The sequence below is a fragment of the Coenobita brevimanus genome, chromosome 94 (assembly GCF_032717465.1).
Source record: "Coenobita brevimanus isolate Jiangsu-jjx chromosome 94, ASM3271746v2, whole genome shotgun sequence".
Taxonomy (NCBI): Eukaryota; Metazoa; Arthropoda; class Malacostraca; order Decapoda; family Coenobitidae; genus Coenobita; species Coenobita brevimanus.
The window spans coordinates 41,799,879-41,827,254 of record NC_137047.1 but is presented as its reverse complement, the minus strand read 5'-3'; the positions used below and the strand labels follow the sequence as shown (position 1 = coordinate 41,827,254).

The following is a 27,376-nucleotide window of genomic DNA, read 5'->3' as shown; positions in this document are numbered from 1 at the left end:
GAAATGGCGGTGGACAGGGAGACATGGAGGCGATTTGTTTGTGGCCACCCCTTACGGGATTAAGGCGTGTGGCAATAGATAGATAGAAATTGATTAGGAAGAGATGTTAGGGAGCTTCATTAACAAACGACGGTACGGTTTACGGGCTTTTTCCCTTTCTCCTCTGTGGTTGCCCTCACTGTCAGTCTCTAAATATTCCTCTCCCAGTTTGTCTTGTCTCTTCCTTCTCTTTCCATAGCCTCTTGAAATCATTGTTCGTGACCTCCACCTTCTATCCTAAATCTTTTTTCATTCGCCCCTCATTGTAATTTTTCCACGGTCATTTATTTTAACATTTTCCAATGAGTAATATTCCTCCTTCCCTCTCTCTCTCTCTCTCTCTCTCTCTCTCTCTCTCTCTCTCTCTCTCTCTCTCTCTCGTCCTTCATACCAACGCTCATTGTCACGGTCTGTCCTCTTTATTTTTGGGATGATTGACATGAAAATAACCAATCATATACCTGGGCTTAGTAACTTGGGACAATTTTCACAGGTTTGGGGATTCTTGAGACAGCTTTTTGTAGATTCTCATTAAGGCCATTAAGGTTATTATATTGCCCCAAACGTGTAAAAGACGGGTTAGTAATCACCCAAACAAGTGAGAAAAAAAACAACAGCCACCAAAGGAACTATTCCAGTATACGTTTCTGTTGTACGGGGTCTCGAAAACAGTGAGGGTTTAGAGCACGTACTACTTCAGTCATCCTCCGGCCTGCTTGCTGTGTGATTCGTTAGTTTTATAGAAAAGGTTTTATAGGAAAAGTTTCTAGAGATGGAAAAGAAGTTGTATGCGGCCTTCATGGATCTGGGGAAAGCATATGACAGGGTGGATAGACAAAGGAATATGGAAAATATCAAGAATATATGGAGTAAATGGGTAGTTGCTTAATGCTGTGATGAGTATGTATGAGGGTGCTAAGGCTGCAATGCTTGTGGATTGTGAACTAAGTGAATTTTTCTGTCTGAATGTTGGATTGAAACAGGGATGAGTCATGTTTCCAAGGCTGTTCAATCTGTATATGGATGGGTCATAAAAGAGATACATGGTAGGGCAGTGGATGTTAGAGCAGCCCTGTAATGAGAGAGGGCAGCGTTTGGAAACTTCCTGTACTGTTGTTTGCAGAACCATATTTATGACAGAGTAAATTGAAGAGAAACAGGCAATACGCTGTCTCCCTAGGCTATGAGAATGGTGCCACTAACTCAACTCGGCTCTCCATCACCTCGTCCAGTCTGAAATTTTCCAAGCTATAGTCGGGTTGGGTCTGGTAGGGTTAAGTTAGGGTAATTTAGCCGGGCTTGGCGAGATTAGATTAGGATTAAGTTAAGGAAGAGAGATTATCCTTGGAGGTGGAAAGTTAGCGTCAGTGTCGAATTACTTTACATTTGGAAATAAAGCCTTCTTTGCCAACACAGCGTTCCTTGTTCCTTCCTGGCAAGCCCAGTCCTTCTTCCGTCTATGGTCTGTATTCTTGTTGGTTAAGGAAGCTCCCTAACACCTCTTCCTTAGCGATTTATTTTTGGATAGGGGCAGATTGATATAGATGTGTTTGTTATTTATGATGAACATGGTGATATTTGAATGATTTAAGTTGAGGAGTTTGACTGGAACAGAGAAGGTTTGGGGTCAACAGATCCAGTGTTTGGCCATTGATCTTTGATTGATGCTCTTATTGTGAACAGGGCAATAGGCAGGATGCAGGTGGGGAAGCGACAGGTGTTGACTGCTGAAATACTGAAGGCCTCAGGAGATATAGGAGTGGGGTTTGTTACTAACTTAATGCATACGATTATACGTGAGTGTATTGTCCCAGACGATTGGTTGAAGAAACTGATTGTAAATGGGTATTATAGGAAGGGTGATACTCTGGAAAGAGGAAATTATAGAGGCATAAAACTTTTTGACCAGAAAATGAAGGTAATGGAGTGAGTTCTAAAAGGTGTGATTAGAGAAGGAGTGAATATTGATAGGATACAGTTTGGGTTTATGCCAGGCAAAGAGATCACTGATGCCATTTACAATGTTCGACAGCTTCAGGAATAAATAAAATATAGGAAAGAAACGAGATCTGTACATTGTTTTTGTTGATCTGGAAAGGCATTTGACGGAGTCCCTAGGGAGGTGGCGAAGTAGGCAATGATACAGCATGGGATGGAGGAGTGGCTAGTTAGAGTGGTTATGGCTTTGTATGTGGGTCCTCGTACTTATGTGAGAGTGAATGGAGATATAAGTAATGAGTTTCCGTGAATGTTGGCGTGCATCAGGGGTCAGTTTTGAGCCCCTTACTGTTTATCATGGTGCTTGAAGCCCTCTCATATGACTTCAGAAATGGATTTCCTTGGTAAACGTTGTATGACGATGATTTTGTGTTGACTGCGGAGACTGAAAGGAAGGCGGAGGAAAGATTTAGGGAGTAGATGGATCATATGGGGCAGAAGGGCTTGAGAGTAAATGCAGATAAAACAAGTCCCAGAGAGATTATATTCCACTTTTCTACAACTTGTAAACCTATGTGTTAAAATAAAGGAGATATAAAGGATCTGAAGTTTCAAAACAGAAAATTGGTCATAAGTCGGCCATCTTAGATTTTTTCAAAATTTCGAAAAGACGGACATCAACCTCCTATATGACCCTACAATCATACAGAGTATGAGAAAGTTCCAACAAACAGTTTCTGAGACACAGCGTGGAACGGATGAACGGACGTATGGACTAACAGATGTACGGGCTGACGAACATGATTTAACCTAAGATTCCACTTCCTGAGAAACAAAGTGGAATAACAAAGGTGATGGTATCCAGGGCTGGTGGCGGTACTGTCAAAGAAGAGGGAGAATGACCATGTGCAGTTTGCCACAAGGGCGTGGGAAATAATTCCATCTTCTGCAGGGTTTGTGATAAGTGGGTGCATAAAAGATAAAGTGGTATTAGAGGTAGACTGCCAGATAATGCTGATTTCATGTGTGCGGTGCGTCGGGGAGAACATTTTTTTTTTTAATGGAATGAAGAAGGAACCAAAGGCCAGGAGCCCGCAAACCGTTCCTTCCAAGAAAAAAAATAAAAACAATACAAATGAGAGCCAAATTCAAGATCCGTTCATTTTGAGATGCCTGGACACACTGCGTTTGAAAGACTGGAGATCATAGGAAGTAAGAAATACAGACAGAGGGAGATAGTCCCAGAGTTGACCTGTTGCATAAATGAAGGACTGGGAATAACGGTTAACTCTTGTATTAGAGAGTTGGACAGAAAAGGGATGAGAGTTTGCTGCTAGACGGGTGCTAGCGCCCTTCGTAGAGGTAGAGAGGATGCCAGCAGACAGTTCAGAGGAGCAGTGACCATTGAAGTAGCGATAGAAAAGAGATAAAGATGTAACAGTGTGACGAAGAGACAGAGGTTGAAAGGAGCCAGTAAGAGGAGGAGAGTTAATGAGATGAAAAGCCTTTGACTTCACCCTATTGAGTAGAGCTGTAAGTGGGGAGCCTCCCCACACATAGGAGTTGTACTCAATACAGGGGTGAATAAATTGTCAGGCGCGAAAGAATTGATCTTGCTGGTGAGTCTCTCGAGTGTGTAGAAGAGTTTTGTTATTTGAGGAACATGTTATGTGCTGGAGGTGAGGCTAGAGTTACGAGTGGTTGGAAGAAGCTCAAGGAGCTATTGCCTCTCCTGACACTGAGAGGGCTCTCCCTCCGTGAGAAGGGATCTTTTATGCGGCACGTGTTAGGAGTGTAATGGTTTATGGTAGTTAGACCTGGACAATAAAAGAAGACGATATTCACAGGCTCAAACTTACGGAAATGACAATGATTAGGTGGACATGCAGTGCATCCTTGAAGCGAGTCCTGTGGGGGCTAGGTTTACGATGGAAGAATTAAGAGGTGGAATGGGACTGGAGTGTACTGGTGTTGTGATAAGGAGAGGTAGATTGAGATGGTTTGGGCATATGGTGCGAATGGGGGATGACGGTTGGGTGTAGGAAGTGAGAAGTGTGAACGTCGGGGACAGGGTTGCGAGAGGCAAACCGAGAAAGACCTGGGACGACGTCATTCAGTGTGATCTCAGAGACAGGGGACTGAATAGGGAGGCTGCCAGATATCGGGCAGGATGGAGAGCAGCCATTTGGTGGCCAGGGCCGACGCATGGAAGCATGTTGGAGCCTATATAAACGAAACAAAACGAATACCCCTCAGTATCTTCAAGTGTATTACTGATGCAAACTATGTCGATATTAATTCTATGTAAAGGGTAATCCAAAGAAGGCGTCATATGCAAAATAAATCGCTAAGGAGGAGGTGCTGCGAGACCTCCTATCCCACTGAAAATAAAAGTCCTGTGTCCGAATGTGACCTTTACGTGACAAGACTACATTTGGCCTCGCCCCCTCCCCCAACCCCCTGTCCTCACCTCCCACGCCTTTTCATCTATCTTCTCTTTTTTAGTCTAAGTTTTCTCGTCCTTTTCCAGGGAATATTTAGAGTTCTGTGCCAACAAATCATTGGAAAGGAATGCTCTGATCTTGCCCAAAAAACTCCCTCTTCTTTTTTTAATGATGCGTTGCCGTTATCATTGCAGCGTCCTTCAGTCTGGCCATTGCACCCACTCTCACACAGACTGCTATTTCTGCCTGCCTTCCAAAGAGAAATGGCCACTTTCAACTACGTGCTTCTGAACATTTCTCCATTCTACAGCAGAGAGCCTGTCCACCTACGCCAAAATTCTTTTCACTTGTCAAAAAAATCGTTCTACATTTTCTTATATTCGCTTTCCTTGATTTTTAAGTTCCGTTTTTCATACTCCCATCTTCTATTATAACATTCCATTCAATTTCTCATACATACTGGTTATTCAAAAAATCAGGGATGGTATTTTCCCCACATATTTACAATCAGTTCCCCGGTGCCTCATAGATACATTTTACAGGATGAACTAGACAAGGGAAGATATTTCACTTCTTTCCCTGATGTTCCTGCAGAAAACAATCATAACCTGCAGTATAATGATCATCCCGTAACTTAGATATTTTTATGAAGCTAGAACACATTGAGGTGGTTTGGCCATGTAGAGAGGATGGAGAGTGAGAGACTAACGAGGAGAGTGTATGTGAGTGAGGTGAATGGGGGGAGAGAGAGAGGCCAAGGATGAGATGGAGGGATGGAGTGGAGAGGTATATCGGGGAGGGTGTGTGAGCTGGGAGCAGGGCAGTGAAAGAACGGGGGACAGGGCGACATGGAGGCTATTTATTTGTGGCCACTCCTTACGGGATTAAGGCGTCTGGCAATAGATAGATAGATAGAACAGGGGGCACGATGATTCGACAGCCTCCTTTCCTTCTTGCAAATCAAAACCTGAATTACGAGAAAGTATTGATCGTAAGTGCGTTTGTGTATCCCGATCCAGGTGTTCAATACTTCCTCTCAGGTGAATAAAACCGCCATTGTTAACCGGAATAAAGTACAAGTCCCGCATTCTGGTCAGTAAAGGAAGCTCCCTAGCACTTTTTCCTAGGCGATTTATTTTTCTTATTACACCTCCTGCCATATTCTGTGTTATATTTATTTTGCTTATCAAATCTTTCTTTACTATACTTTGTTAACTAAATCCTTTAAACATCGCCATACTCTACATAAACAACGTACAAAAGGATTACACTCAGCCGTGTCTAAACTAAATCGGTCAGGAAGAGGTGTTAGGGAGCTTCCTTAACCGACAAGAATACAGATGATGTTAACAGTGGAAATATTAACTCTCGCAGGCCAATAATCGTCGAACATCGGTTACGATAGTATAGTGAGGCTGTCCCAAACGTGAAGGTTAATGGGGAAATATGTAACATCCGGGGCTGCATAGGTCCTATCTCCTTATTCTTTTTGTCACCTTCTCTCTCTCTCTCTCTCTCTCTCTCTCTCTCTCTCTCTCTCTCTCTCTCTCTCTCTCTCTCTCTCTCTCTCTCTCAGTTGAGTGAAATTATCTAAAATAAACTGGAATAAAATGCTAGAGTACTTGCCACCAGAAAAGTTAATATTCCACCTTCCGCGGTAACTATGCTCTTCTTTTTCAGTCGTCTCCCCTCCTCTTGTACTTCACAGTCTGTTTCTTGGGCCTAATATTCAGAGGCCTTCACCCCTGCATTGCCATCAGGATATAAATAAAAAACACCTCTTTTTCTTCGCTTTGAATTGAGGGAGGTGATACTCAGGTGGTTAGAGAATGAGTATGATTTTTAGAGGCAAGGAAAATCGATCCCACGCAGTGTCAGGGAACAGTCTTGTGATCTGATTTAAAATGGATCTTCAACATGACCCCCCGACAGATCACAGAAGCACCCTCAGCTTGAGCCCCCACGTGATTCCTAAACGAGAAAGGTCTAGAATGTATTTGGTATGAACGGTAGACACTAGCGCCGAAGCGGTGACGTGTGAAGGTGTGTGAAACGTACATTAGGACTATTGAGCTTTCGGGAACGTATTCTGAAGTCTATTCCCAGAGTCTAACACAAGATAAAAAAATATATCTTGGCGTCGCTTCCCCCGCCATTCTCATTACCCTGGGCCACCCTTCCTTCACCCTTATTACCTCTGTCTCATTAGGCTGTCTCATCTCTTCCAGTTTGCCGACGCCAGCTCTCCCCTCCTAGTCCTGCATCACACACTTAATTACACCTTTCATGTCTGGTACACCCCCACTATTTTGCGCCGGCTAACACTACACGCTTTTTGCTTAGCTAAAGGAGAGTATAGGAGCCTGAGAATATTACTTTTCCAATGGCTGGGAATACTGCAGCACCTTTATCAGTCTATTATATTTGAGAATGGACAACTGAAGCCCTGTGTTCCTTTCGAAAAAAGAAAAAAAAAATTACAGTTACATGCATTTTTTTAAATTCTATAGTTGGTAACACATGAACCTGGGGCAATGTTTGTGTCAGGCAAAGGTCTAACTACAATTTCCGACGTTCATGCATCACAGTTACATGGTCAGTATGATTATTATTTGACACCTCCTTTCATTCATGTCATAGACACAAGCAAACAGGTGATTATGTGAAAGTTGTCAAGTGCACCAAATGCAACATCTCTGCTACACATTAATACTGTCCCAGGTTCATATGTCGCCAACTGTACCTAGTGGCTTATTCTTGTAATCCACCCGTTACTGACTAGCTACGGTAAATTTTTATGTGTGATTGTTCCAAAGAATCACATTTCACCCCACACTCTATGGCTTGTAGTTTTCATCACTGGCAGTTTTATTTCATCATTAATTTTTTATTCACATCTGGGACTTCCATTTTTCCATTTTCCACGGTGGTTTGTGGGCTGCGTATCGTGTGTTAACCTTTACCCTCTTGGTCAGCCGGTGATTGAATGTGCTTCATGATGTGGCACACGAGGGTTTCAATCTAAGGACTGGTTGGGATTATTGATGACTTATTGCCACTCAAGAACGACAGTCAATAATCCTTTCACCTTAACCCATCCTGATTTTAGTCCTTTTTGAAGCTTACTCACATATCACGTACCTCAGTGGAAATAAAGACAGAGCACTTCTTCGTGGCATGCATAGTATTCCCAGCCTTAATCTCTTGTTACAACTCAGTCTTCAAGATGGGGAGGTGGCAGTTTTAAGTCAAGTTAGAGTGAAAGTGATAGTCACTCTCTTGAAATATCTACCTCCGGACTCCTCTGCGCCTGAAGAAATGATAATGGACTTGGTGATGGCAAGATGGATTTTAACTTTTTTCATTTTTTCCCTGTGAATTAAATGTTGCCTCGTTCTTACTGGAGTTCTGAGTATTAATTGGTTTTCCTCTGCGTTATCTGTTATATTAAGGTTGACATATTACTTGCATTATTATGAGAAGGATTATGTGTTTAGATATAACTAAAAGGTTACGTACATGGTGCCTACTTTCCTCATGGTTTTACCTCTTGATTTTATTGCGAATTTAATTTTAACTTTCGCGGTGTAGCCTGTAATTATGTGGCGTTGTCATCACTGTAATTCATTGCTTTTCTGGATATTTCTTTTACCGAGCAGTGCATTGCTTCACCGCGTTTATTATGATTCATGTACTTCAAGCGAGTTATATTATTAAGAAGCACAGAAAACACCTTCCATACAAGCTGTCATACACTGATGGTATAGGTGATTTGGAAGTGATTTACGGCTATATGCTCTAAAGTAAAATCTAAAAGGGGAAGGAAGACTGAATTTTGATGGACAATTGTAGAATGTCTGTACTTATCAGACATACTCGACCTGCACCTCACATTATAGAGCATAGTTAGAAAATACAGAAAGAGGCCAGACAGGTGTTGCCTACATAATTTGGACCCCGATACACAAACGCAATTAGGATCAGTTCCCTGTCGTAACTCAGGTTCTCATTTGCAGCAAGGACAAGGAGGCTGTCGATTCTTCCTCTGTCTCCTGTTCTAACTTCATAAATGAATCGTAGTTACGTGACGAAAATTGAAGCAGGTTATAACTTTTCTGCGGGACGGTCAGTGAAAGGGGTGAAAAAATCCTTCCCTTGTCTAGTATTTCCTGTAAAAATATATGCAAGTCGCGACGAGGAATCGATCGTTAATATGTCTGAGAATCCCGGGCCTCTTGCAGATATTATCGACACATACGAGTGTTGTGGGCTAGTGTCCGCTGTGAGATTTAAGATACAAGGTAACATATGGCCATTTGTGATTACATGTACAACACCACCATGCAGCACCTCTGGCATTGTTTCGCACTGTCCTTTTTAGCTCTTTTATCGCTTTTATTCCTTCATTTATCACAAGCAGATAATTTTTGCCTTCTTTTCCTCTCGTCCTTTGATTTAGTGTATGTGCTAAATAATGAAAGAAGTAATGTAATATATCTACCCTCTCCAATTCCAAAAATCTCACCTAAACTGAACTTAATTATCTAGATTTAGATTTTGAGAGAGAGAGAGAGAGAGAGAGAGAGACAGACAGACAGACAGACAGACAGACAGACAGACAGAATGTTACCTTGGGCCAGGAAGAACAGAATATAAATTACTACGTTGTCTGAAGGAGCTAAGGGTAAATCATTGGCAAAATAGCTCAGCTCGTAAAATAATAGATGACGAGACCAAATCCTGTTACTTATTCCCTAACTAATGCAATAATATTCAGAGGTTTGGTGCCGGATCATTATTTATTCGTTTGAAATTAATCAGTGTCATCAGTCAAGGCATTATATCCCTCATTTAATCTTTTACGGTCATTATCACATTTAGATTCAGGTCATCATTCAATGGTGGTGCAGTGATAATGGGAGTATTAATTTCAAGCCTGTCAGTGCTTTATAATTTCACGGCAATAATATTACCGGTACCTCCTTCACCATGAGACTATTGTATTTATATTATTCATCCACACGATATTATTTAGATCAGAGAAAGATTTTTTGAATTAAAGACTTTGATAAAGCCTTCATTAACATCGTCATTACTCCGGTACCGCCCTGTAATTAACAACTCGTCATGGATTGATAGTAATCGTTATATTTATCACAGGTGTTCATTACCAGGTGTTCACTCTTCATAAACATAAATACACACTCAATATATATGGACCCTTCGTATGACCTGTTCTTTGGCGATTTATTTTGTCTGTTACACCCTAACCTTTTTACTTCAATTATTTATTTTTCATTTCTTATTAAGTACCACCGGACGATTTTATTCAACGGTTTTATTCAGCTGGAGTTGTGAAGGGATTAACGATGGCTGTATCTAATCCATCTAACTCAAGCAGTCCATCCCAAGGCAAATAAGATTGGAGGCAGCAAGAATAACAATAAACACAAAACCAGTTCCAAGGGGTTTATATCTCCCTATATGTTCCTGATATTAACTACGTCGATATCAATTCATCCTTCAGTCACTCAGTCCTTTATTACCCCATCAGGTGTGTTGGGGCTTTGGGCTGGGTTCCTTAGACCGGATTTTGTAAGACGTGTGTGCAAAATACAAGAAAATATTGAATGAGCCCTTCTGTATCTCCTTATATTTATTAATGTTATGAAAAGTAGTAATAGTTCTTTAAAACCAACTCGAAGACAGACCAGCCAGACTGTAGTAATCATATTCAGCTTTACCCTAACTACTGTAGGCTAATGTTATGAATTACTGAACGGCAGAAGGAGGAACAGAACTTTCAGAGGCAACAGTACCTAGCAGTTTAGATCTAAAGTGCAAGTCGGGTTGGTGGACGACTTGGTTAGAATCACAAAGAGGCAGTTAAACATTATTTTCAGTTTAATTTTTCTATCCATCCTTAAGTTTTATGAACTGCGGTACTGAAATCTCGGACTCATACACCAAAATGAAATTCGCTGTTACCGTTTTTTAATAGTAAAGAAGCTTCACTATCCTAATTTCCAGAATGTACAAGGGAACACCATACTATTCTTCCACTATGATGCAAAACGGTGAGCAGACGAATGGGCCAAGGTGAAAGAAGAGAAACTGTGAGAAATAAAGGAGAGATAAATAATACAGACATTCCACACAAGGACTCACATCCATCATACATTCACATAAAGACTTCATTTTATAATACAGAAATCAATTACAATAAGCTGTAATTGCTGTTAATAATATATACTATCACTCCTACCTGCCTCGACATGAACCATCACCACCAACACCATCACCATCACCACCACCACCACCACCACCACCACCAGCGACCTTTGCAACCGACACCCATTAGCATGTTTACCAGCACCTCTCTCGTCCCCTTCGACTACCAACCACATCACACCCGGTAATGATGATTGCAACCACTTCCAGGCCTACCACCTGGCACCACCTCACGCGCTCTTGTTTCTGCATTGTACTCGCTTTACTCGTCCCTCCCTCCCACCCACCCACACACTATTAATCCTTGTGACTTCATACATTCACACACACACACACACACACACACACACACACATACACACACACACACACACACACACACACACACACACACACACACACACACACACACACACACACACACACACACACACACACACACACACACACACACACTGCAGGCTCTTTTCTTGGAGCTGCAAACAGTGAGGCAGTATTCACAGTTAAACTAATTACTATAAACTGTAAACTTATTTAGTATGTCTGAGTATGGATCAAGAAAAACACAGTGAGGAGAAAGTAAGGGACAACGCAGCTGATGTGGAATTAATGACCACTCAGTATTCCATCCCGGTTAACTTGATGTACTGCAGTCGAATTTCCTTGTGATAATTATTACTCACATCACATAGAGGAGATGCGTTACTGTATTACATGCGTTAATATATTTATGTTGCTGACTTTACGTGTATCCCCCAGTGTACAGAGGAATACAGTGCTCTTGGTAGCATGCTGTTAACCTTTTTAGTTCAGCCGTCACACTTCACAACGTATGAATGCTATTGCTCAATTATAGCTACATTGCATAGACAATAGATTTATGGTATAGGAAAAGTTCTATAAATTTTCACGTTCTTGTAGACTGTCCATGCCCCTCCCCCTCCTTATTTTACAGCTTTTGAGAGGCGTATCTTGTTAATCAGGCCACCTATGGATTTTCAACGTTGTAGGTCCTTTTCTCTCCCCTCATCCAACCCCACGATGCATCAGAGAGTGGAACTTTTGTGCAACCATACCTGCAGAACATGCCTAAAGCAATGATTCCTTGGCATTTTCCACTAATTTTCCACCATACCTGCTAAAGTATCATAAAAACAGTCCCGCAACCACCATTAAATCATTCCTATGTGATACAGCCCGAACACGCATTAAATAAGGATGATGGGGTGGCGCCAAAGTGGCGACGTAAAGGAGTGTGCCACACTGGAGGAATACTTGGTTGTAGGGAACCGATTATCTCTTGTATACCTTGACTTGGACATGAATGGAAATAATCAAAGTTTGCTCATAATGCACCTCAGTAACCTACTCTCAGACACAGTATCTGACGAGACGCGAGAGGCAGAGGTTGTACACCAAAGTTCAGTGTCACGTCATTTCTGTAGTTTGTAGACCTTAATTCAAATTTTATACTCTTTTCCAACCCATTCTATGTCTACAAATACATTTTATGCATTATGATTTACATGGTTCACCTGGCAATGAGCTGTCTTTGCTAAGGTATGTATATAAGCATGATCGATACATCAGTTATGTTGGTGATTCTTATAGCTAATTTCTAAGTTCAGCACAGTAACATACCCAGCGACAAGAAGCACCATACGCCACTGAGTTCTCATGCATGATTAAACGACAAGGCAGAAAAAGGGCTGGAGTGCGTTACTACAGTAGATGGATGTTTTACGCCCGCCGTAATTGTATAGGGATACGAGTAGCCAGTTCAAGAGAAGAGTGAACAGTGAATTATCGATAGTAGAAGGATTGAGATGTAACACGGTCGCAAGAAGAGAGAGTTTGAGGGGACTCGGTAATAGAAGTGACGTTAATGGGATGAATAGCTTTTGCCGCCGTTCGTTTGAGAAGAACTCTATTGCTGAGCCTCCCACACATGACAACTTGTACTCAACACAGGACATATAAGGCTCCTCCTAGATAAAGTAATCAACTGATCAGGGGTAAAGACAGTGCAAAGTTTATTTAGCACACCCAATCTCTGATAATCTGTTTTAGCAAGGGAAGCATTGTGAATTATCCATAACAGGTCCCGAGAGAAGGATACCCAAAGAATATTGAGAGATGATATGGACAAACTGAGTACTAATGAGTATTAAAGGATATCACTGTGGAATGTTTTGGCAGGTTGAAAAATTGGGTAATTGAGTTTCTGATGAATGATATGTAAGAAGACTGTGGTTACTCAAATGCCAAGAAGAGATCATTTTCATAGACCTGCGGCGAAACTATTGCATCAGCTGAGGCAACAGCTGCCGTGTCAAATAAAAAAAAAATCAAGCAGAGCAACTTTTTATTTCATAAGAAAGTAACGGAAATCCCTCTTAATAGCGAAAACTGAAAACCTCCTAATAGCTGATGCGTTAGCTGGCGCAATAGCTGACATGTTAAATTAACTCAAAATTTTAAACTTTGTATTTCATGAGAAAATCGTTCACAGCTCTCCAACGGCAGATAATCGAACTTTCCTTGAAGAGGAAACAAAAAGATCTCCCAAGTGTACCACTTATAGACCTGTCGGTTTTGCCACAGGTAATACAAAATAATGGGCAAGTCAGAAATCAGGTGTCTAATAGCCTTATCTCGTGACTGCTGAAGTAACTGCCGTGATGGACGTTGTGAGAAGCGAATGGATAAGTGAAGAGTATTGTCATCAGCATATAAGTTGAATGGGCTGAAAATCCAGTTCAGAAGATATTTAATGAACATGAGGAAATGATATGGTGAAAAGCATAACCCTGAGGAAAACTAATATTGCTGGCTGTAGAGGAAGAACAGTCCCATACACAATAAAAGCTACTGAATGACTATAAAGAAAGCTAGAGATGAAGGCACAGATAGACAGCAACAATAAGAAGGCATTTTGTTATTATTATTACCTCCATATACAAGAAATAATAAACTAATGTTCCTCCAAGTATACTAGTGTGTGTGTGTGTGTGTGTGTGTGTGTGTGTGTGTGTTCTGTTGTCATCTGAGGTTTGTTAACTAGACCAAAGGCGTGACTGGGCGACGCTACTTTACAGTGGATTCATCTCAGATTGATATTTTATTGTTCATCGAAACTTAACTTCAAGAAGGTAATCATGTGGAACGGCGACAATCTATGCTTTGAGTCTGTATGATGCTTTCAACTTTCTATGACACAGCAAAAGACAAATACTTCGATTCCTGTTATAATGGACAAGGGAAAAAAATAAAAACACAGAGAAGAGCTGATGTTCCTTATATCTTTCACGTTTCGGGTGACACACAGCCTATTTTCAGATACTTGAGTGCAAAAGAAGTGTTCAAGAAACAACAGTAATAATAATAATAATAATAATAATAATAATAATAATAGAAGGAAGAGGAGAAGAATAAGACGTGTGTATTTAGGGAGAACATGTAAACTACATTCCCAATCCTGCGATGTGTATACTGATTTCTTTGACATCCATGTGCTCTCAGTCCCCTATTTCTGATCGTTTTACTATCTGAGAGGGGGCTGACTCTCAGGCATCATTGGTCAGTCACGTTACCTGAATATCGCATTTAGGATAAGAGTCCACTGTATAACATGTACTAAGACAGTAAAGCCACATCTGAGCTCCTTTTGCTATTTCTGATAATGTGAAATTTAATGAGGAGGGCTGGCCCCCATAAAAATCGTGGATGGAAAATTGTATATAGTGTAAGACCTATTGAGCAACCAGACGAACTCAGCTGGGAAGTTTTATTCAATTCTTTCTCATGCTTCTGATACGTTTTATATTTTGAAGGGGGCCGACCATCCCAAGGAATTACTGGGTGGGATTACGCCCTGGCTCCTCAAGTATCCCATTACAGATGAGAGTCAATTAAACATGTGCAACTTGTACTACGATTTGAAATCCATATCTATCCCTCTTTCACTGCTTCTAAAAAAAAAAAAATTTCGTTAGGGGGGCTGACCCCCAAAAAATATTGGTGCAAAACTTTATATAGTGGAAGACTTTATCAAGGAACCAAACGAACAGACCTGAGAAGTTTCGTTGAAATTCATATGCTCACTTTCTGATCTTTTTTCATATGTGGGATGTGGGCCGACCCCCAAGAATCACTGAGGGGTTCACGCCCCCTAAATATCACATTACGGATGAGAGTCGACTGGACAACATACACTAAGTTATAAAAGCCATATCTGTCCCCCTTTCATTGTTTTTGAGAATTTTATATTTGTCAGAGGGTCTGGCCCACTAAAACCCATGGTTACAGAACTGTATAATTATAGTGGTCAACCTTCCCAGTAACCAGTCGAACACACCTGGAAAATTTCATTGAACTCCAACAATAGCCTAGGAAAAGTTAAAGCACACACACACACACACACACACACACACACACACACACACACACACACACACACACACACACACACACACACACACACACACACACACACACACACAGCATAATCTCTTTCCTGACAGTGGAAAATGAAAAATTGTATATCATGTAGTTTGTCTCCCAACAACAAATTATTAAGTTAAACAGTTTTCAGTGAGGAAAAACCTTCGTTAAAGAAAAGAAAGCCAAAATTTATAGAACGCTTCGGCATTTACACTTCTATAAAAAAAAAATATCTTGTTTGCATACTAATCAGTCAGATCTGTAAAGAGTCTGAACAATTGCAAGGAAAAATGGCGAAATTTTCTAACGTTAAGCAGACACCAGTGATATACAAAATTAGAATTATCATATGAGAGAAAAAAAAGAAGGAAACATAGAGGCTTTAACACGTTCCTGCCAAGACAGCGACAGTGGAAGAGAGCATAGGCCGCGGGAGAATCGAGAATGGCAGGGAAATAAGACTGCGAAGATGACAAAGCGAAAAAAGAAAGATAAACGCATCAGCTAACAATAGGGCATATCTGAGAGCCATTGAATTCATAACACCTATTCTCTAGCGATTTATTTTTCTGTGCATCCTAATATCCTCCTCTATGTCATGCTTCACCTGCTGTATTTATTAAAGCTGTAAAACTTGCACATAAGATAATTATTGTTAATGTCTAAATACTTTAATTCACTAAGAAAGAATTCCTATGGAGCCTCGTATGTACAGTATACGGATGGTGGGGAGGTGCACTGGGGGCTCGTAACTGCTGTATGAGGATTAGTGAGACTGGGATGGAGGGAAGACACTGAAATATTAGGGAATGGAAGAATGAAGGTTATTGCAGAGTCTGGGGTAAAGGAAAAGAAACTATGAAAGGAGAAGATAAAGAAGAAGAAGAAGGGGAGAGAGAGAGAGAGAGAGAGAGAGAGAGAGAGAGAGAGAGAGAGAGGAGTAAAACCACGAGGAGAATTTTGGACAGGAGGAAAGAGGAACAAAACATGACGGAAAGAAAAGGCAGAGGACTGAACAGAGAGTGTGTGTGGAGGCGACCAGTGAGTTACGAGAGGTTGATGTGGACACAGAAAGTCAACAGAAAGGGAAGCGAAGCGTGGGCGATGGGAGAATGAAGTGGCTGAAGAGAGAGTTACCATTCATGGCAAAAAATTTTTAGGTCTGATAAGAATGCGTGAATTTAATGACAAAGGCAAAAGAATAATATGGCCGTGGATGAAAGATGATATTTAAGTGGAAAGTATGGATTAGAAAATGAGTCATTCAGTGATAAAATACATGAACAATATACCAAAATGAAAGGAGATCTACAGACATGGACAGAGAGAGAGAGAGAGAGAGAGAGAGAGACGGATGGAGTGGGATGGGGGAGGGGGAGATCGAGGAATTGGAGTGGAAGAAGTGGCGGGGCACAAAAAGGAATGAAGGCTTTACAAAAGACGGAATTGTTGCTGGGATATACTGTTATGGGAGAAATTCGGCGGAGGAAGAGAGATAGATACTGGGGAGACGTAAAAGACACAGGAGACAGAGGAAAGAAATTTGTTGGACAGAAGAGGAAGAGGTAAGATAGGAACAAGATGGAATATACGTGTCGAAATAAATGAAAGATAATTATAAATATTTATGAGATGTGTAAATCATGAATCACAGCGAGGGGTCGAGGACAATGTAAATGTAACATATGAGCGTTGAATGAAAAAATTACTGTCTTTTGGTCACAACAAAAGTATCTGATAGAGAAGCGAGTCTGTATTCAGAAAGATGGACATAAACTATGCAGGAGAATTGAGGGAAAATTTAGCGTGTATAAATGACACATGTTGAAGGGGCGAGGGAGAGAAAATGCTGTCGAAACATGATAATTATGTTACAGGAATGTAATGAAACATAAAGATGAAAGAATGTGGAGGAAAGAGAGTGGCTTAGAATGATATGAGAGAATTTTGAAAACCATAAGGAATGTTACGCACAACTACCACAAACAAAATCTACCATCAGGTGCAGGACTGAACTGCTAACACGTTATTTTCCTCCTTCTATGGGGCATACCAGTGCAAGATACTCTATGTAGCCCTCATCTGAATCTTTCATGTGATACACAACTAGCCGTATCTGGGACAGTTCACAGTTTAGCTTTCTTCCGACTTGGTACATCTATATCTATCTCTCTATCTATCTTAGTTTTTCAAGCGTAGTACGAATAAGGTACTGTATGCTGATGTAGGGAGATAACTTTAGAACAAGTCACAAGGGTAAAAAATACCACTGTGGTTACTGAACTTTTTTCAAAATAACATTGTTGCTCCACGTACCCTGCATAAATATGAATAAACACAAATAATATGTTAATTAAGCACTTTGTGCACATGAAATGCAAATTTGGGATGATGGTGACGACCTTTCCTTCTGGAATGTGCAAGTATTTTCGGAATTATTGTCCTATTTATTTTTATCATCCAATTATTTTCTTTTATCATCATCATCATCGCGGATCTTTTTTCCCCACTTCCACATGAGGTGAGGTAGGGTTAAGAGAGCAAGGAATAAGATAGGATATAGAATCGGGAGAACTAATCAGCAGCATGCAATATGAAGCGGGCCACACACCCATTCATTCACCGTTCATTTTCTGGAATTCTGGCTCCAACTCACGGATACCTCTCTCCACATATACCCTCATAAAGTGCCATACGTATCAGACAAAGCCAGTCCAGCAACGGTCAAGAAAAATATGAGATGACAAGCCCTTGTCTTGCACTTTTCCATAAAAAAAAACTCATCCAGGCAACTCGATCCTTTGGCAAGTCCCTACTTTCATCAGTTTCCGTTCCTTTCTCACACTCAATTTCAGTATCCATCCACCTTCTTCTTGGTCTTCCACACCTCCTTCCACCTTCAAACTCATTCACTTGTACCCTTTTCATCATCATTATTCATACCCATTATCTCCATATGACCACACCACCTAAGCACACTCTCTTCAGCTCTGCCATACGCTGACTCCCTTACTTCACATCTTTCACGAATCACAATATTTTTCATCTTATACTCGCTCCTCACTCCGTCATTCATAAATCACATTGTTTCATATCCTATGCACTTTCAACACTCCACATGTGTTTCTCAAGAACCTAATCGTCACTGTTCAAACTTTTAACTTTCATGTCACACCACTCTCACTTCTATATGTTAATGTGGGTACTAATACTCCTTCATGTAACTGCCACTCTCATTCCTCTGTTTCGTATTACAACCTTCATAGCACCGGCCACTTTCCTTCCCTCTCCTATTTTCTACTTCCTTTGCTTATTTACCTCACTTTTCCAATACTGCATCAAAGTACTTAAACTCTCTCACCTATTCAAGTCTTTCTCCAGTCACAAGAACATCACACTGGGAATCACTTTCTAAACAGCCATCACTCTATTATCTACATTTACTTTCACTGCACATGTCAGTATATGTATTTGTGTATACGGAGTCATTTTGTACTGGTTAATTGCACGAGCATGAAAGTAAACAGATAATTAAAAACAGTTTGGGGGAATGAGACACTATGAGAGGCTGACTGAATGTATGAGACCTACGTGATTGGAAGAAAGTGAAAGAATGAGAGCATGAATGAACTTAACAAAGTGAAAAAGAGTGTGAACGATGAAATGAGAGTGAAAGAAAGTGAATGAGAGGGTGAGAGAATATGAGAGTTTGTAAAAGAGCGTGGTAGAGCAAGTAAAAGAGCTTGAGGGTAAAATGTGAATGTATAGTGCGTCAGCGAATGTGTGCTTGAGAGTGACTGCGTCGGTAGCAGGAAGACTGAGTGAATGTGAGTTGGAGGGAGTGCACGTGAAATGTGGAGGGAATGAATAAATTTTTAAGTAAGAGTGTGAAATTTTATGAGAATTGTATAGGAAACCAGAGGGGCACTAAGTGGAGCGCATCTCGTACAAGGGCATCGTAATTTTCAAACCACTCTTTATAATGGGTTAGGTTTTCTCATCATTGATTAGGGTTTCGCCAAGAGTATTTTCCGGATCCAGAATCTGTAATACGATCCGGTTCGGTCCCAAAAGTTAATCGATTGTTCTCTGGGACATTGTCTGTCTACCCACCAAATATGGTCCAAATCTATCTTTCAGTTTTTGAGTAATCCTGCTGACAAACAAACAGAGGTGAAAACACACTCCCCTTGTCGGAAAGAATAAGCAGGAGTAAGGGGGTAAAGAATTAGGGAGACAAGGCGAGAGTGTGATCAAGAACATAGGATAAAGTGATTATTTAAGAATTATGCTATGAGAGAGAGAGAGAGAGAGAGAGAGAGAGAGAGAGAGAGAGAGAGAAATAAAATGTTCGAGGAGAAGCTGAAAGTACGTTAAAAATTCATGCTGAAAACTGCAGCAAAGGGCGTCTAAATAAAACAGACTGGTTTAATATTTATACAGGAATATTTCACATAGCTGGACATCTGCGTTGTGATCTTCAGTCAAGCCTCTTTGGAACAATGACGATTTATTATATATTCTTGCTGATATAAGACGATTTTTTTCAGCTCAGGCGAGGCTCTTAGTGGTTAAGATGTAAAGACAGCTCGAACTACCCGTGTATCTAACCTGTATAGGGATTGCAAGAGAAAAAAGAGAAAAAAATGCGTTCTCTTCTCTAAATGGTTAACATCATCTACATTTATTTATTAGGAGAATGTCGAGATCCTAAACAAAATATGGTAGTTTGTGATATTTTCTCTCAAACTGGCGTGAATTATGAAAGCAGGGGGGAGGCATGTGGTGGGAAATGTGAGCGATAAAACCAGATATTATGGAACGCCTGCATTTTCCATCTCTGTTTATTGCTGTCTCATTAAAATCTACACAACAGTTTAGGCGAAGTTTAACGATAGACAAACTATTGATGTGCTTAACCTAAATGTGGCACAAACAAATGAAAGTGATTTTTACGTTGCATTGGAATAATTAAGCTTCAGGAACAAAGAACAGTATTTCTCTCCAAGCTTTTTGTAGATCATGGCAATCGACTTCATCATGGGTGGTATGAAGTACTTGACGAATGGGCACTGCAAATACTGGAATGCCAACTAAGGTAACAAAGACAGTAAAGGAAGTCACTGAATAGTATCTCTCAGTGCCAAGTAAGATAAGCAGATAAGATGTACAAGTACTAGAACAGAAGGTGCAAGTGTGCTGTAGGCTAGAAACGCTACGAAAGACACTGCCAACACCAGCACTGTTCACTAAAGGTTACGCATAATTAAAAGGCAGCATCATGACCTCACCGATCACTAGCGCACAATACAAAGGCTACAAAACGATGCCTTTAATATAGTCACTGAGACGTCGCTTCCTTTGTAGAGTCTACCAATTTTAGTATTCTCCTCCGTCATTCCTTTTTAAAGCCCTACCACGTCAAGCATCCTTACGTCCCATGCATGCCTTCACTACAGTACCCTACTGTATATGCGCTTATCGAATAATTTACTTTTTAAGTATAATTCTTGTATACTATTTCCGTACACTTACGTAAATTCTTTGTGCATTAGAGTAATTACTGAGGGCAAAAATATGTGTGCATTTGCTAGCTGCCACCTTGTACTTTTTTTCATAACCTATTTTGTATACTCCCAGATACTCATATGCCCAGGAGAGATGCTGTAACTAATGACTTAAATACCCTAGAATTAAGCAAATACCCTAGGATTATACACCAGGTGGCAGCGTCGGGCAGTGTATATACTGATGAGGGAATATTTTATGAATATGAAACACCAGTTCAGTTTCCAGAGAAATTGACAGGGGTGATGTAATAGCTTTGATGCATAAATGGCAGAAGTTTGAGAGGTACAAGATAAAACTTGTATTGAATCTCAAAATTGTGTCTTTGTCCTCAGGTTACGCAGTAGAACCATCATTTCGCACCAGCCCAGCGTGGTAAGAGCGTCTGTGTTGTCAGCACTGGAGAATGAGTGCGTCTCAGCCCCCGAGATGCGTGCTGGGATCGGGATGTCACCTATTGATGCGACCAGCAGCAAGACACCATGGCCTATAAATGGCAAGATCTCCGGTGAGCTAAATTAATACACTGGTGATGATGCCTTGGCCTGGTGTCGAAGGAATAGTAATCCCAGTGAGGACTGAGTGTGCTCAACCGCCACTGGCCAGGTGAGGCAAAGCCGTCCACTACTCTGTCCCACCTGAATACCTGTCATGCACCACTGCCAGGGAGGTGAGGAAAGGTACATGCGGGAGGGAAGGACATGATGGTGGCATGACCCCAAGAGCGTGGGTGTGGCTGATGGTGCTGGGTGTGTCATGGCACCTGTCCCAGGCTACTGTTACTTTCACCAAGAGCCGTGTGGTGAGCACCAAGTATGGTGACGTGCAGGGTGTCGTCCGCAACCTGGGTCACTTGCTGGGCAACGTTGAGGTATTCCTGGGGGTGCCATACGCCAGCCCCCCGGTAGAAGAGGGGCGGTTCACCCCTACCAACACCCCGACGCCCTGGGAGGGGGTGCGAGACGCATCCATATCATCTCCAGTCTGCCCCCAGCTGCTGCCTTACCCAGACGAGGATCTGATGCCCCGAGCCAGGGCACAGTTCCTGCAGCAAGTCAGCCCCGCCCTGGCCAACCAGAGTGAAGACTGCCTCACCCTCAACATCTACGCACCTATTATGGGTCAGTATTGCCCTGTACAATGTCATAACATTGAGACAACAGCGGTCTCCTTCACCTGAACACAGTCATCTAGTGGCAGCCAGAATAAAATCCTTTAAATAAGGTGATGTCATCTACAAAATAATGTCAGTATCAGTGACACTTGTTTTTGCTTGCACTGTGTGAAAGTTAATATCATTTATCACCCTAAAATAAGAAATAATACAGTAAGATATGAACATATTACTGTGAATATTAAAACCTACAGCGATGGTTTCCTGAAACATTATCTGAGTGCTAAACCCAATTGTCTTTATCCAGCTCCTGAAGTCTGTCAGCATCCACAAAGCTGATCATCTCACACAACCTTCACTGTAAAATACACGCAAAAACACACCACATATACCCTTGGCAGCATGAAGTCTTGTCTGGCATTATTCCATTTAGTTCATGAGACAAATAATTACTTGAGTTGCAGGTTTATTTTTACCACACTGCAAAATGATCTGCAGTAGTTTATCTCTAAGCTAAGGTTAAGGTATAGTTGTGTCTTTGATTTAAAAAAAAAAATACTATACTGTCGACCATTGTAGGAGCCATGGTATCACGACCATAACAGAATATTGATAAGGTTATATTACATCAGTTTAGGTTTTCATGGCTGGCTGGTGTTTATTAGCCGTGTTTTATTCCACAGTTACCTATTATAAGTCCTGCCTCGTTCATGTGTACTAACATCCTGTAGGTTCGGTGTGGCCATATAACCTTATCCACATCGGCTGCCTTCCTCCCCCTAGAAAAGTTGGATGAATGCGGAATGCAGTTAAATGCACACACACACACACACACACACACACACACACACACACACACACACACACACACACACACACACACACACACACACACACACACACACACACACACACACACACACACACACACACACACACACCAGGCATCCTATCCATACCGAACCGGGAATCCCAGGCTAAAACACATACCGGTAACTATCCTCATGTCACCAGATGGCCACGCCTTTAAAATGCAACTATACAAAAACAACATATTTACACTATAAAGTACAATATGAAATAGTTACTTACAAAGACAAAACCGTTTGGAATACTGACATTTCCTTAAAAACATACATGCAGAACAACACCTTATAGTAGCAACTCAACTAAAGAACTAGTCTGGTTTTCTGTATTTTTATTTAACTGATATACCACATTTTACTATCTGAGGAAGAATCTGTGAGAGGACTGAATCAAAGCTTGTTACTTCCCATACCAACATAGCCTATTAGTGTTAGACGTTGACATCGCTTGAATATGAGAATGTAAGTGTGATAGCGGTGGATATGGTATCGTTAAGTAATAATACGTAGGGGAGAACAGTGATTAAATTATATGGTCAAAGAGAGAATGAATATGAAGAGCTTGACGAAGAGGGAGTATGTGGCATTTCAATGATGGCAAGAGGTGTCATAAAAAGAAAAAAATAAGACTGGGTATAGTAAATTAATGTGAGCCAGGGAGCAATAGAAGATGAGGAATTGAAGGATTTCACAACAGACAAAAACGAATTGAGTAATTATTACCAAATTACGTAATGTATGGGAGTGCATATCACAAGATTTATAATTGCCTCTATTCCCATATTCCCATGACAGTTGACCAAACTCCAAATTCTTATATGCTTTCTGCTTTTCAAACTGCAGGTACTTACCCAACCTCTTTATATAATGAGGAAAAGGATTAGGGGTTGATAATGAATCATTTTCCTGACCTGATTTGAGAGACAACATCCCTGCATTTCATGACTCATTATTTTGTCATCATATCATCTTACCTACGACTCACCTTCAGTTCACTCTCCTTCGCCTCCCAACAACTTATCGTGGATAAGTTCGTGTACCCACAGAGCACTCTAGTTCACCTCTCCCTTTCACAGTTTCTAAACCTCATGTCTGTACAGACCTAATCTTATTTGCAGTATGCATTGCCCAGCTTCACCCTCAAACCCTGCCCCACCTCACCCTCACACAGAACAACGTGCCTCATCTCACCTCATCCCAGCTCAACAAACCGTGCGTCACCTCACCTTCACACAGCACACCTTGACTTACTTCCCCCACACACAATACACCCTGTCTCACCCCAACACAGTACACTTTGCCTCATTCATACACAATGTGCCCATCCTCACCCCAACATAGTATACCCTGCCTCACCCCTATACAGTATTCCCTGCTTCGCATCATCACACCCTGCCCCATCCCACAAACTCAGCACACCCATATTCATCCCTACACAGCATACCCTGCTTCACCTCATCACACCCTGCCTCACCCCCACACAGTACACCCTGCCTCTCCACACAGAACACCATTCCTCATCACTACAACTTACAGCTTTCCTCATCCCCATACAGTATACCCTTCCGCATCTCATTTTCACACCCCTCCTCACTCACCACACAATACACAGCCTCACCCCTGCGGTGTATACTCTGCCGCATCTCATCACACCATACTCAGTTCACTCTTATACAACACATCTTGCCACAGCTCATCTCTGCACAGTACACAACACCATACAATTAATTTGATCCTTTGATTTTCCTACCTGAATCATCTTATCTGCCTCCACTCACAGTATTATCAGTTTTTTATTAGTTTCTTGGCTTTTCCTTGCTCCACATTCTTAATTTTTACTAATCGTGTGTCCCATGTCTGTTTTGCCCTTCCTATTATCTATCTTCTCATCATCCTTCATCACATGCCTGCATCTCAAATCCCTTGAAAATCCATTTTGTTCGCTTCGCTGTGTCGGCGAGAGCTTTTCCATCCAAAACCCCCACAATCCCAAAGACGTCACGTATATTGTACCCTGACAACAGAAAATATTTTATTTTGCCTCGCAGAAGCTTTACGAAATGGAAGGGCTAGAGTGTTGTGTTCATAATACTCTAGATGAATAAATCGCCTGGATATACCAATATTAAAACATTGAAATACGGCACTAGATTCGAGGAAGTAATTTCCGAATCATGTGGTGTCCCTCTGCCATCTCCGTTCCTTACATTCCACACAACATACATCAAAGAAATTACGTCCAACCCAGCCATCAATCATCCCTCAAGAGCCCCTTTCACCCACCGCACCTGCCACCACCTACTACCACCACTACACCTCTCAAAATCAGCCACTACCACCACATCTCTCCTCACTCACCATCATTCCTCTCACCACCCACCATCATTATCACACCCCCTCTCCTCTCACCTACCACAACACTACCACATCTCACCTCTCACAACCCGCCACCACCTTTCACCACCCACCGCGCCTCCCACCACAAGCACCACACCTCTCACCACAAGCACCACACCTCTCACCACCCACCACCACCACCACCACTACCACAGCTGTCACCACCCACCACCACCACCACCACCATACATCTCACAACCCACCACCATCACCACCACCCCTCTCACCACCCGCTACCATCACCACCACCACACATCTCACAACGCACCACCATCACCACCACACATCTCACAACGCACCACCATCACCACCACACCTCTCACCACCTACCACCACCACTACACCTCTCACCACCAACCATTACCACCACACCACATCTCATCGTCCACTACCACACCTCTCACCACTCACCACCACCGCCACCACCACACGTCTCACCACCCACCTCCGCCACAGTGGTTCCTGAGTCTGAGGTGCTCCCGGTGATGGTGTACGTGCATGGTGAGAGTTTCAGCTGGGGTGCCGGCTCCCTTTACGATGGTTCTGTCCTCGCCGCCTACGGGAGGGTGGTCGTCCTCACCCTCAACTACCGCCTCGGCCCGCTGGGTGAGTGGATGCATAGTGGTTCGTTCAGAATATATGGAACGACATGGCTTATCATAAAGAAAGCACTGTGTGTGTGTGTGTGTGTGTGTGTGTGTGTGTGTGTGTGTGTGTGTGTGTGTGTGTGTGTGTGTGTATGTGTGGTTTGTTTTGCTTTGGCTGTTTGCCTGTCAGCAACACAGTGGAAAATACTGGTATGCAAAACACACACACAGACACACACACACACAGACACACACACACACACACACACACACACATACACACACACACACAATATTTCATACTCTTCTCTGATCCCACTCCTCACTGGATGCTCACACATCTTTGAATAAAAATCTCTTTTACACAAATCTTTCATTTTCTGATAGATCTGCCCCTTCCTCTCATTCTTTCTTTTTCAAATCTGTTGACTTTCCTTTTACCTGTCTCTATGAACCCATTCTCTCCTTATGGTCATATCGCTTTAACACATCCTGGTCTGCCATTTTCGTTGTACTACGTCTGGTTTCACACTCTTTTACAGTTCCCTTTCCTATCTATCTGTCTATTTATTGCCAGACGCCATAATCCCGTAAGGAGTGGCCACAAACAAATCGCCTTCATGTCGCTCAGTCCCCCGCCGTTTCACTGCCCTGCTTCCAGCTCACACCCCCCTCTCTCATCGTATTAAAACCTTTCACTAAGCACAATTTACCTTGGGCACCTCATTTCCAGCTTTTCCTTCCTTTCCGTTCCTTAGCACTAATGATCCACGTATTTCATCCCTGTTCCCTGTCGGTACAAATGTGACTTCATACATTCCCATCTTCGCCTAAACAGACACTGATCCTTCCTTCCAGACACTTCTCAGTACCTCTAATGCTTTTGTCTCCTCTCCTACCATATTACTTACTTTAGGTGTCCGAGTTTTATATGCATATATGCAACCATCCCCCTCTCTCCCGGTAACCTAAAACACCTCACTTCCATCAGATATTTCTCATTCTGATTTACTATCGTGTAATTCATTTCTGTCTCTCACCTGCATCTCAATCATTGCTTTTGCCGCGCTGACGAGGCGCCTACACATGATAATATTGTGCATCCTGCGTGGAGTGAAACAGCTGCAGAATCCACCCAGAAACCCATCTTCTTCTTAAAGCTCAGATACTGACTGCTGAAGTCTGCCTACCGGTTCCGATTCTTCGGTTAATGACAGTTAGTTACTTTTCCTGTCCTCTTTTCTCCCTGCATCCTTTAAGTTTGTCACTCTTCCTAGTGCCGTTATAGCTATCTCTTCACCGGTGGGTCCGTTAACAGATTAAACGGGTACGGACACATAACACATCCCTGACACATCTCCGCCTGTTCCTCAGTCCATTCACCCTTTTTCTGTCCAAGTCTGATACATTTCCTAATCTTTAAGTAAAAACTCTTTACTTCACTGAATATCTTTTCTCCAACCTATATATTTGTAACAACCCTCACAAGGCGCTCTCATCAACTCTGCCATGTGCCTTGTTCAGGTCCACAAATGATGAATACAGCACCCTTTGATTTTCAGTATTTTCACACACATTTCTCTTTCACGAATTACATTATTCCTCTTCTTATCCACTGTACACACTCCACACACATTCCTCGCCAGTCTCATTTTCACTTCTCTTGACTCGTTATCATGTCACACCGTAGTCTCACACCTGTATCTTAGAGTAGCACAGAAACTCCTTATTCCAAGTCTATTGCGGCTG

At 41.8% G+C, this 27,376-nt stretch overlaps 1 protein-coding gene across 1 annotated transcript in view; it reads left to right on the top strand.

Annotated features, from left to right (window-relative positions):
• The first annotated feature begins 21,375 nt into the window (after positions 1-21,375).
• LOC145412967 (neuroligin-4, Y-linked-like) overlaps positions 21,376-27,376 on the top strand; it is a 50,826-nt gene continuing 44,825 nt past the window's right edge. Inside the window, exons 1-2 of the mRNA XM_080282790.1 lie at positions 21,376-21,784; positions 25,497-25,646. Coding sequence (XP_080138916.1) covers positions 21,376-21,784; positions 25,497-25,646 — 559 coding nt within the window. The remainder of the gene's footprint in view (positions 21,785-25,496; positions 25,647-27,376) is intronic.